Source organism: Rhagoletis zephyria, unplaced genomic scaffold (assembly GCF_001687245.7).
Source record: "Rhagoletis zephyria isolate East Lansing unplaced genomic scaffold, Rhagoletis_zephyria_1.1 Rzeph_scaffold_06002, whole genome shotgun sequence".
In the NCBI taxonomy this organism is placed as follows: domain Eukaryota; kingdom Metazoa; phylum Arthropoda; class Insecta; order Diptera; family Tephritidae; genus Rhagoletis; species Rhagoletis zephyria.
In genome coordinates, this window is record NW_016163085.1 from 14,586 (window position 1) to 27,900 (window position 13,315).

The 13,315-nt window shown below is 33.6% G+C and overlaps 1 protein-coding gene across 1 annotated transcript; it reads right to left on the reverse strand.

Moving 5' to 3' along the window:
• Positions 1 to 11,679: 11,679 nt before the first annotated feature.
• LOC108372745 (uncharacterized) lies at positions 11,680 to 12,153 on the reverse strand. The gene is made up of 2 exons (XM_017628510.1): positions 12,113 to 12,153; positions 11,680 to 12,048 (listed from the first exon to the last, which is right to left on the reverse strand). Exons 1-2 carry the CDS (start codon positions 12,143 to 12,145, stop codon positions 11,680 to 11,682), a joined length of 402 nt encoding a protein of 133 aa, XP_017483999.1. The 5' UTR covers positions 12,146 to 12,153.
• Positions 12,154 to 13,315: the final 1,162 nt, after the last annotated feature.

The window sequence follows — 13,315 nt, forward strand, 5'->3', positions numbered from 1 at the left end:
TGGGTTGTCAGAACTTTGACTTGCGTAAAAGTTTTGACATACGTGATTTAATCAGATGCGACCCTTCATCCATGCACTATAGGGAGCGCCATCTGTGGCTGACATGCACGCTACATTTTCGGTGTAGCGGAGTTCACCTCCGTATGCAAAATGAAGGGATTTTTTTTTTATTTAAATAGGAGTTTGTTTCTTATATTCAATTAAAAGGTCGGTTGTTTTATATTTATAATGTTGTTTCCAAGCAGCTTGTTTGCTATCGCGTAATTTTTTAATTCGGAATCCCACCACAGAACGTTTCGGCAGGTATTTTTTCTGACGGACTTATGTATCGAAACGTTTGCAGATGAGAGGGAGTAAACTGTAGACCTAAGTTGAGAATTACATTTTGATATTTTTCCAGTTTGCTCTTTTGCAATTGAATTTGACTGGCAGTGATCTAATTTGCTGACTATTGTTTGAAAAGCGGTCATATGATGCTATGAATATCTGTGTTTATCTGCTAAAACCAACAATGTGGCAGAAATGTTAACAACCTTATCACACTATCGGGCTCAGTTGGCTTGAAGCAATGAAATAGCTGATCAGCTGTACTAAATATTTTTTTATTGGATAGTGTTTAGCATCAAAAATGTTGTTTATACAAAGGAAAAAGAAAATAACTGCCACAATATGCGTTTTTGCGTATTTAAATAAAAAAATGAAAAGGAAAGGAAAAGAAAAGAAAAGCTAAAAAACGGACGGCTTGGATGCTAGATTGGCTTCAGATAAGAAGCAGGGACGGTGCATACGTAAAGACTCTGCGCGAATTTCGTGAGATTGAGAACCAAAAACATTTGTTTAAAAACTATATACGAATGTATAAAGCTACTTTTAATGAGCTGCTCAGATAAGTTTCTCCATACATTAAGAAATTGGACACCAATATGCGCAAAGCAATGCCACCTGGGCAGCGTTTAGCGTTCACTCTTCGCTTCCTGGCTTCTAGTGACAGCTACAAAAGTCTGTATGCTGCGTTTCGCATCGCGCCAAATACGATTTGCATCCTCATACCAGAAGTATGAAACGTAATTTACAAAGCATTGAAATCTGAATATTTAAAGGTACTCATCTGTACATACATTTGAACATGCGTTGAAACTTTTTCAAAAAGAAATTTGTATATTGTTGTTATTTGCTAATTTCCAACAAATGAACAGCAATGGAAGGACAACGCAGCAAAATTTAATGAGAGGTGGAGTTTTCCAAACTGTATAGGCTCAGTTGATGGTAAGCATGTTGTGATGACGGCTTCACCACGTTCAAGGACTACCTTTTATAATTATAAAGGTACTCACAGCATCGTGCTAATTGCGGCTGCGTACGCAGAATACAAATTACTTTACATTGATGTCGGATGCAACGGAAGAGTCTCCGATGGTGGAGTTTTCGGAAAATCTACTTTTCAGTACGCTCTGGACAACAATACGCGTAACTTACTTCACCACAACTTTTGCCAGACCGTCAACTCGACGTACGTATTAGTTGCGGACGACGCTTTCCGAATGCAGAAAAATCTATTAAAACCATATCCATAGAAATTTGTCTGCCGGGCAACGTATATTTAACTATCGCCTATCAAGAGCTAGACGCGTTGTTGAGAATGTGTTCGGTATAATGTCGAAGCGTTTTCAAGTATTATATCGTCCAATCCAGCTCAATGAACAAAAGGTCAAAGTCATTACACTAGCATGCTGTGCCTTACACAATTTTTTAGTGAGCAAAACAACCAGATATGTAGAAAACAACTAAGAAGACGTGGGTGATAATCGTGGCATTCTCATCCAAGGTGAACGAAGACAAATTGCGCTACAAACAGCCGGAGAAGCGAGAGAACAGCGCCCAACTAATTACGTCAGCGATGAAGCGAAAGCAATTCGAAAGGAATTTGAGGAATACTTCATGTCAATACAAAGTTTTGTAATTAAAGTTAAATATATACACTAGGGTGTTTTTTAGCAACTATTTTTTGCACTCCCACCTCGAAATTTTGTGGGAAATAACTAAAAAAATCCCTGAAAAATGGAGCCCTTAATTTCCCTTAACACGAGTTTCATTTTCTCATCAGCGCATTAATTTCTCGAATCGATAAATTCTCGCTCACCCTATGCAACCTTTAAAAATTTGTACCCAACTTTGGGTTTGGTTTTGGTTCACGAGTCAGATATATTAGATATATCAACCACGGTTTTGGTTTTTGCTAATAGTTGCTCTTGGTCTGTAATTGCTTATGTTGCATTACCAACCTTTGCAATTTTATGACGAATGTAGTGAAATTTTACTCTCGGAAATGTAGTGAAGTTTCACTCTACGGAATAACAAATTTATTTTTACCGGTAAGATAAGAAAACGAAAACACTTTAAAGTTTAAAGGCAACTTTACTGCTTACATTAGAAAACGGCCCTTAGTCTGACATTTACGGCACCTTTTCTCATTTGTCGATTTTTAGTAATAACTCGACCTCAGCACCACCTGGCAGCTCTTTTTTGCAATTGGACTGCCTTTACCGTTTCCACTATATGTTTTGAATATTCGCCATATCGGATCATAAAAAAGATGTTTAGTTATAACTCAACTCCAGCGCCAACTGGCGGATTAAATTGTAAAACTAAACTATCCAGAGACCCGCTCAATTTTGCTCAATGAGTATGGGATTCATTTCATATATCTCTATACGAAGTGTTCCTGTACCATGAACACTTCCAGAGATATGCCGTATGAAATTCGGCTTGTATTTTAGGTGCCACGCCCCTTTTTCCAATAGCTCCATATTTTCTCCATGACTATGCGATTAATTTCATATATCACTACACCAAGTTACAGTGCTCTACCAAGAACAATAAGAAAAATTCGAATGTATGGGAGATGCCACGCCCGTATAAAGTTCCAGTACTATACCATGAACACTCCCAGAGAAACTTATTATGAAAAATTAGGTTTGTATGTGAGGTTCCACGCCCCCTTTTCAAATAGGCCGACTTTTTCTTCATGAGTATGCGATTGATTTCATATGTCTCCATACAAAGTTCCAGTACTCTAGCATGAACATTTCGAGAGATATGCAGTATGAAAAATTCGGTTTGTATGGGAAGTGCCACGCGCCCTTTTCAAATACCTCAAATTTTTATCCAAGAATGGGATTGATTTCATATATCTCCATACCAAGTTCCAATACTCTACCATAAATACTTCCAGAGATATGCAGTATGAAAAATTCGGTTTGTATGGGAAGGGCCACGCGCCCTTTTCAAATATCTCAAATTTTTATCCAAGAGCATGGGATTGATTTCATATATCTCCATACCAAGTTCCAGTACTCTACCATAATTACTTCCAGAGATATACGGTATGACAATTTCGGTTTGTATAGAAGGTACTACACCCTTTTCCAACAACTCCAATATTTCTCCATGAGTATGTGATTGATTTCATATATCCAAGTACCAATACTCTACCATAAATACTTCCAGAGATATACGGTATGACAATTTCGGTTTGTATAGAAGGTACCACACCCTTTTCCAACAACTCCAATATTTCTCCATGAGTATGTGATTGATTTCATATATCCAAGTACCAATACTCTACCATAAATACTTCCAGAGATATACGGTATGACAATTTCGGTTTGTATAGAAGGTACCACACCCTTTTCCAACAACTCCAATATTTCTCCATGAGTATGTGATTGATTTCATATATCCAAGTACCAATACTCTACCATAAATACTTCCAGAGATATGCAGTATGAAAAATTCGGTTTAAAAGGGTGGTGCTACGCCCCGTTTTCCAATAGTTTTAATTTTTCTCCAAGATTATACGATCGATTTCATATGCGCATATATATATATATATACATACACTAGATCGCCGTCACCCGCTTCGCTGACTGTATGAAATTTTTGCGTGCTACATTGAGTAAAATTTATTTCAAGAAAACTCAATTCAAAAACAGGTTAAAAATTTGTTTAACCATCTTCAAAATATTTTCAAACTAAAACTTTCTTCATCTTCTCACTTGTCGTACTTTTTCAACTCAATTGAAATTTTAAACAGATAGAAAGCTTTCAAATGTAGTTTTGAAATTAAGCCCTTTAAAATCATTTTGATTGATTCCCTTATTGTAATAATTCATTTAAATTATTGAATAGTTTGAATTTAACATTTTTAACAGTTGGCAACCTTTTTAAACCTCTTTCGTCTAACTCATTTTGTGATACATATTCAAAACCACTTCTATTCATACCAATCTATACCAATATATATTTTGAAAGCCGTTTTTTTTTGTGTTCGCACAGCTCGAGAACGGCCGAGCCGATTTTTTTGAAATTTCCGACGCCTAATTCAGACGTCCCAAGGATTATTATAGGCTAAAAAAATTATCGATATATAGAGGGAGCGTGGAACCTCCCATAAAACCCGAATTTTTCATACCGAATATCTCTGGAAATGTTCATGGTAGAGTAGTGGAACTTGGTGTGGAGTTCATATATATCATTCTTGTACTCATTGAGAAAAACGAAGTATTTCAAAAGAGGGCATGGCGCCGTACAAACATATATATAATTCATCTGTAGGTGTGTTTGTGAGTGAAATCCTCCTAAATGCCGGACGGATTTTAATGAAATTTTTTGTGTGTTTTTGAGTTACTCTCTGGATAGTGTAGATTCACAAATTCACCCGCCAGTTGGCACTGAAGTTAAGTTATTACTAAAAATCTTATTGATGATCCACTTTGGGTAATATACAAAATATGTATTGGTAACGGTAATGCCAATAATATTGCAAATAATAAAATTATAGTTTAAAAAACTAAAACCTCCCTATTATAATTGCCGTTCGTACTGTCATCATGTATGTAGCTTAAGAATAGAAATCGCTGCATCTTTTGGGCGCATCAATATTACATAGTTACATCCCGAGTTAATAAAAGGAAGGTAAAATGAGCTGCCACGTGGCGCTGGAGTCATTACAAATAATCGCCATGTTAGAAAAGGTGCCGTGAATGTCAGAATAAATAAACCTGTTGCACCATTGAGTATATCGAATTTTTATGTGTTACGATTGGCCCAATGTATNCAGCTCGAGAACGGCCGAGCCGATTTTTTTGAAATTTCCGACGCCTAATTCAGACGTCCCAAGGATTATTATAGGCTAAAAAAATTATCGATATATAGAGGGAGCGTGGAACCTCCCATAAAACCCGAATTTTTCATACCGAATATCTCTGGAAATGTTCATGGTAGAGTAGTGGAACTTGGTGTGGAGTTCATATATATCATTCTTGTACTCATTGAGAAAAACGAAGTATTTCAAAAGAGGGCATGGCGCCGTACAAACATATATATAATTCATCTGTAGGTGTGTTTGTGAGTGAAATCCTCCTAAATGCCGGACGGATTTTAATGAAATTTTTTGTGTGTTTTTGAGTTACTCTCTGGATAGTGTAGATTCACAAATTCACCCGCCAGTTGGCACTGAAGTTAAGTTATTACTAAAAATCTTATTGATGATCCACTTTGGGTAATATACAAAATATGTATTGGTAACGGTAATGCCAATAATATTGCAAATAATAAAATTATAGTTTAAAAAACTAAAACCTCCCTATTATAATTGCCGTTCGTACTGTCATCATGTATGTAGCTTAAGAATAGAAATCGCTGCATCTTTTGGGCGCATCAATATTACATAGTTACATCCCGAGTTAATAAAAGGAAGGTAAAATGAGCTGCCACGTGGCGCTGGAGTCATTACAAATAATCGCCATGTTAGAAAAGGTGCCGTGAATGTCAGAATAAATAAACCTGTTGCACCATTGAGTATATCGAATTTTTATGTGTTACGATTGGCCCAATGTATGTGACTTTGCCAGTATTGTTATGCCTTGAAGCTTCATTCGGAGACACCAGGGTTTAGTTGTGCAGGGGTAAATCTCAAATCAGCACCGATAAATCAAACGCCAAAACCATCGCGCGCCTTTTACTGTAATAAATTCAAGTAAATCAAATTTATTGTTACTTAAATTGCTTTCGTGAAACTTACTTTTAAGGTATTTCGTTTGAAATAAGTCTATGTATATTGGATTTCTGTAGAACAATTACACGCATCCATTTTAAAATTGCCACCAACTATACTATACAGTTTCTTGGACAGATTTACTATAGAACCGGATCATTGTTGCCGCCAAGGAGTGAAGAGGAAATATTCTTCAAATTTATTTCGTTGTGAGATTAACCGTTCTATGAAATGTTACACAATTAGAGAATTTCAAGAACTTCATCATGGATATAACGCTTTCGTTAGGTTATTTAAGGCGGAAAAAGACCACCAAACCATAATCTTAGCCGATGAGCGTGCCAATGGAAATCGTAAACGTGAATTGTTGGTGAAAATGTTGGACCAAAAAGTTTCAATAAAAAAAATTATTTTGTGTGGGACGAAGTTCGCCGGGTCTGCTGGTATTACAATATTTCATTTAAACTATTTAAGTTGAATTTTTAAAAAGGTGGCAACCCTTGTGAAAGACTTCAATATTATTCAAAACCGAAATAGCTATCACTTCTACCATTTTTTCACATTATTGTTGCTTTTCCACAATAAGCTTTTCATTAAAAAGGCCTCAAGCTCATTAAAAATTGTTGAATATTATTATTCAAAACTTTAAAACTAAAGGTTCCTTAACAATATTTTGTTTGACAACCATATTTTAATTCTTCAGATGGCTTGCGTATAATTAATTTAAATTTCACTTTTCAATCAGGTGGCAACCCTTTTCAAAATATATTAACCTACAGCTTTTTAAAGCCTCTTGACATTCATTTTTTTAATATAATTTTCAAGTAAATAACTTCCTTAATTGAAGTTGAATTAGATTTTTTTTAAAGGTGGCAGCCCTCATCCATTAGTAGAGAAGAGTTGCCACGCCCCCTTGTCTAATCTACGGTTGCCAGACGTGCTGATTTTATCAGTACAGTACTGATTTTTCAACTCTTGTACTGATTTTATTCATTTCTTCAATCTGTACGCTAATGTCCTGATTTTTCAAAATTTGTACTGATTTGTACTGAATTTTCTATTCTAACAAAATACTTTAGTATTTTCTTAAGGTTTTTACATAACGTTGGAACTTCCTTAAACTGTACTGTAAAAAATAAGAAGAATATAATTTAATTATAGTTGACATGTTTTAGATAATGTTTGATTTGCCCAAGAAATCAATACAACAAAAAGATTAATCGTTTTTTGGGCATATCGCCGGGTCGTTACGTACCAGTTGCGATAATATGATGGGGCTTAAATTATTTAAAAAGAAGGCTTACACTTTTGTCGAGTGTTGTTAGTTATCTCGAAAATAACTTTCAGTTTAATAACAATAGATTTCAATATTCGAATGGCTTTTGCCTATAACTTACAACTCCTTTTTCTCAATTTACTGACTCTGTAAAAGAGTTTTGCATACAAGACATAGAGTTAGATACTCTTTTTAGCGAATTCTTAGTCTTTCACAGTTTCTGCGTAGTTGAAAAATTATTTAAGCCATGAGGAAATATAGATGAACTCCTTAAAAATTGGTACTTTTTTACAGTATGAGAGGATCTTAAGAATAAAGTTTGTTTCCTGGCGCAAAGAGAGAAACCGGCTTCTAATTAAAATTTTTGAAAGTTAACTTCAAATTAAAGGTAATTTTAAAATGAAATGTATAGAATTCTTTGACTATTTAAACACTGAAAATGGGAATAATCTCATTATTGCTATTCAAAAATATCATAAATATAAAATAATTTATTGGCTCCTGTGTACGATGATGTGTACACTTATGTTAAAATGAATAACATTTTTATATTTTAAGAGCTAATACTGAACCCGTATGGCGTTTTTGTTTAAAATATTTTTTTTATAAAAAAAGGTATTTTTTCCTTTTAAATGTTTTTTCTCAGATTCATAAATACGAAGTATACAAATTGCATATCAGAAGAAATAAATAAATAAATTTTTTAAAAATCAGTTTAAACTTGTTTGAAATATAAGGTTTTTAATTTTTCGAACCTTTAACCCCTTTATAGCACCTGTAACAAAGAAAAAGTTATATATCGTTTAAATAAGAGAAAAAGGCGTACAACGACTATGTTTTTACTTTTTTTAGTAGTTTACATGCAGTATTTAAAAATAATTTTTTACAAAAGGTCCAATTTCGAACTTCGAAGGCCCATATCTCGATTTCGGAGGCTAACTTCGAAAAACGGAGAAATTACTTTTTTACCTATGACTCAATCTCTTAAAAAAAATTGGTTTGGTCCAATACCAGAAATAAAGTTGATTTTGCCGTACAGTGTTATTGCTATTCAGAATGTCACAAATATAAAATAATTTATTGGCTCCTGTGTATAATGATGTGTATACTCATGTTAAAATGAATAACACTTTTATTTTTTATGAACTATATTTTATTTATATACCAAAATATATAAATTATTTTCTGTTACTTACATTCATAATTTTGCTTTGAATAAAAATGTACTAAAAGTACTGATTTTTTTAGCATGAAAAAGTCTAATGTACTGATTTCGCGCATAAAAAATCTGGCAACCCTAGTCTACTCGAGATTAAATGTATCCTATATTTTAAGTTAGTCTACATGACAGGAGAGTACAAAATTTCATGATGATCGGTTGAATAGTTAAAGCGTGAAAGCGTAGCAAACAAACAAACTCACTTTCGGATTTATAATATTAGTAAGGATAAGGATATGTATGTACATAAATATGCATATACAAATCTAAGTGCTAACAGCAATGTTAGTTGCTCCTTGTGTCAAAATAAACGACTCTACATACATAATAGCCTACATTATTTCTCCATGAACTGTACATACAGTGGTCCACAAAATAATAGGAGTGCGTTATTTTGGTCAGTTTTTGCTATTTGTCTTTTCTTTATTTAATGTTTATTATTTTTATACAAAAGTCAAGCTGGGTATACAACAAACAACGAATAAATTAAGATTTCAACCTTTGTACAAAAATTATTAAAATTCTGTAAATTTTCACCAAAATATCAAACTTTTTAATCAGAATCTTCAGAGAAAATTCTGGTATGCAGTTTTATAGCCCATTCAATTCTAGTCTGAAGAAGTGCAAGTTTCAAGCTGCTAAAAAATTCCGTTGATTTTTGGCAATTTTTTTTGCTGGCACTGTCCCCATATAAAAGAAGATTGTCGAACATACTTTGTATGGAAAAAACGTGAAACACCTTCAACCGAAAAAATTCTCAAAAATCAACGGAATTTTTTAGCAGCTTGAAACTTGCACTTCTTCAGACTAGAATTGAATGGGCTACAAAACTGCATACCAACATATTTTCTAAAGATTCTGGTTAAATAGTTTGAAATTTTTGTGAAAATTTGCAGAATTTTTATAATTTTTGTACAAACTTGAAAATGAAAATTTATATGGTGTTTGTTGTTTTACCAGCTAGGCTTTTACAAAAAAATACGAAACATTAAATAAACTAAAGACAAATAGCCAAAACAGGTTAAAATATCCCACTCCTATTATTTTGTGGACAACTGTACATATTTGTTTTTTTTTTTACCTAAGAATCAACATAACCCTTGCTTTGCGCTGTATTCCGTGCGAATTAACAGCAGAGGGCGCTCTCAGCGCTGAACAGCGCTGATATGTGGGCATGTATGTTAGATTCATAGGATTTTTAAAGTCCTGCAGATCCATTTTTAGGGAAGTATTTAAATTTTTTTTGCCTAAGACAATGAGAAGCCCATCCAGAACCTATAACCGAAACTTCAAAAAAATCGGTACAGCCGATCTTGAGCTTTGCGAACAGAAAAAAAACGGCTTTCAAAATATATACATACTATTAGTATAGATAAATGTAAATAAATATTTCAAAGCAATTTTTCACATATTTATTTTATTGATTTCAAAAAACAATTCTCAAAACAGAAAACCCCCAAAATGTACTGATTTTTTCCACGTGTCCTGCCTTTGTCCCGCATTTTCTTCGATATTTTAAAATTAATTTTTCCTAATCGAAATAAAAAACAGTGTCGATAACTAATTGATAAATACATAAGGGTAAACTGGTTTTGAAGGTTCAACTAGTCAACGCGTTCTAAATATTGTACGGTTATGGACAATGGATGACGAGAAATTGAAGACCAGCATCAAATATATCGATAACACTGTTCTACAAATTTTGTGGTAACCGCTTAAGAAAAAAAAATTTTCAAGCCAATTTTCCTTCCAAACCAGCGTGAGTAATATTTTCGAAAAACGTGTTTTTGGTACATTTCGAACCTATTCGTCAATATCTCATGAAAAAATTATACAATCAACATAAGCTACCTACAGTCCTCTTACAAAAATATATTACTTTGCCGATTTCGATGANCCGCTTAAGAAAAAAAAATTTCCAAGCCAATTTTCCTTCCAAACCAGCGTGAGTAATATTTTCGAAAAACGTGTTTTTGGTACATTTCGAACCTATTCGTCAATATCTCATGAAAAAATTATACAATCAACATAAGCTACCTACAGTCCTCTTACAAAAATATATTACTTTGCCGATTTCGATGAAAATTATTAGTGTTACAAGCGACCAAAATCGAAAAAGTTAAATTTCAATAATTTTCTTTTTACAGTAAATGAAAGTCTGATGAGAAATGTAGATATTACGGAACACAATCTGCACAAAAAATATATATTTTTGTAAAGAGCCCATCAATACCTTTCGAACTGTTGGTCGTTTCATGAGATATTGAGGAATAACTGAAAACGTACTAAAAATACCTTTATTCAAACAAATCTCGAAAACACTTCTTTGAAACCATGGGTATTTTTTTCGTGTTCAACGACCCAACGACCAGTTTGCCTAAAAAATTTGCTTTGCAGAGGTTCATATTTTGTGTAAAGTAATATGTAATATGAATTAACATAATTTTGTAAATATTCATTACTAAAAGATTAATAACGGGTGATTTTTTTGAGGTTAGGATTTTCATGCATTAGTATTTGACAGATCACGTGGGATTTCAGACATGGTGTCAAGGAGAAAGATGCTCAGTATGCTTTGACATTTCATCATGAATAGACTTACTAACGAGCAACGCTTGCAAATCATTGAATTTTATTACCNTAAAAAAAAATAAACATAGGGGCGACAATTTTTTTTGACGGTGCTACGCATTTTCTTCCATATAAAAATTTGTCACGCATACTTTGTATGGTAGAAAATCAGAAAAAGGGTGCGCTATTCAAATGACGAGGAATGATTATATGTAGTATATCTTTGTTATTTTTATACTACGCAATTAATGTAGGTAAATTTTTTGAAAAATTGTCCTGCATTTTCAAAATATATTTATGGTCACCGTATCCATCGGTCTTCTGTGTTGTTGTTCAGCAATTCAACAGCACATTTCAAATGTTCGTCGGGCGTTTTCGTTGCTTGGTTGGAACTAAGTGCTGGAGGATCCTTAGGTAAAGTTCCCCCTGCCGTGTTTGATGCTGAGCTATTAAGCGAATCTTCATGTTCAATATTTGTTACTGACTCTGTTGTTTTGGCATAATCATGGCGGAAATAAAAACTCATAGCAGTCCAAAAAGGCCAATGTGGTTTTTCGTTTACACCTTGACCAGATTTAGTTGATTTAACTTTTTTTTAACACTATTATAGGCCGTTTTAATGTTGGCCCATTTCGCCTTACACTCTTCCACGTTGCGACTTCCAAAACTTTCTGCTATATTTCGCCAAGCACTGTCCCTTTTTTGGCGATCTTTATATTCTGGTGAGGAATATTCCCAGACACAAGGATGGCTTTCAACTGCCGAAATCAAGGTAAGTGTATCCTCCGTGGTCCATTGTACGACATGAAGTCTTTTCCTTTGTCTTATTTCAGGTGTTGATGTCTGCGTAGACAGTTGTGTATTCTCTTCGGAAAACACAGCAGCAAATAAATTAAATAATTCTTCATCCATTTCCATATCTGGTATCTGTAAAAATGAAAACTTTTAACATCATTTGATAACAAAATATGGAAAAAATTCAATTAGTTACCGAAAATTGAGAATTTTGCTCTCGAAAAGACATTTGTGTATTTATTTCTCAAACGAAATGACATTTGTGTTTTTGCTTTACACGTAAACACAGAGATGTGATAAGAGTGGCCAGCAGTGTTCCCACATATATTTCTATTAAACGGTAGATCCACAAAAATGTGGTAGATTTTAGAGGAGGTCGATTGTTATCATACGACTATAAATTGAAACTTAAAAATTGTATTTTATTTACTTTATTTTTTTGAATGTTTGTCTTTCAAAATAATAGTCGATACTTAAACCACAGTTATACATTTATAAAAATAATGCCCGGTTTCATTGGGCGCGTTCATAAGACGTAGCTGTTGTCTAACCGTTGACTGGTTGGCTTTGAAACGCACAGTTGAGTAGTTCCGCTCAGTTCAACAGTTGTCAACTTTCCGCCATTTTTTCCATCGCAACATTTTTTCGCTTCCTGTCCTTAACCTGTTAAGCTGATCGAAAAGACTTACGAAGTTTATATTAAATGTAACGCCGCTTCGTTAGGTGGAAGCTGCAAACGAATTTATCCAATTTTATATTACTGATCTGATAAAGTAACTGAAATATTTTATAATAACACTACGTTTCTAAATATATGTTTATTAAGGAGTTTGCTTTATAATTATACACTGTTTATGCACAGTCAATAATGACAAGCGAAAAGCTCGTTTTATTTACCAATTGCGGCGAAAGTTTCTCATAGTGAAACAGCTGTTCTTTGTTTACATTTTAATTGTTCTTTCTGACCGCCACTGCAGTAGACGGGATTTCTTTTAAATAAAATACACACAATGGATTACGGAACGCCGGAAAAGTGAGTAATTTTATGATAGGAAAATTTATTTCATTTTATTATGAATTCGTGAAGTAACAGGCGTGGAAAATATGAATGCACCACACAAGAGCAGCTACAGTTTTGTGAAGTTAACCCGAACTACAAACGTGTAAAAACTGTCCAAAAAAACTGTTGTCTCTGAGTTCCCTCAGAAATCTTCTTCTTATTACTTCTTGCTTCACAATAATAGCCGCGTACATAATAATTATTTCCTCCATAAATAATATTCTGCAATGGATACTATTGTGATATGCATACGCAAGTAATAACTTTTAGGCTAATAAAATGGCTTCATAGTTTTCATTTAGTAAAATTTTGCAACTTTTTTCTGCAAAATTAAAAAAA

Excerpts from the sequence above, each read along its gene's own strand:
- LOC108372745 (XM_017628510.1), bottom strand. The coding sequence starts at position 12,145 with ATGTCTTTTCGAGAGCAAAATTCTCAATTTTCG. Across the intron at positions 12,049-12,112 it reads AGCAAAATTCTCAATTTTCG|ATACCAGATATGGAAATGGA; the intron begins GTAACTAATTGA and ends TCATTTTTACAG.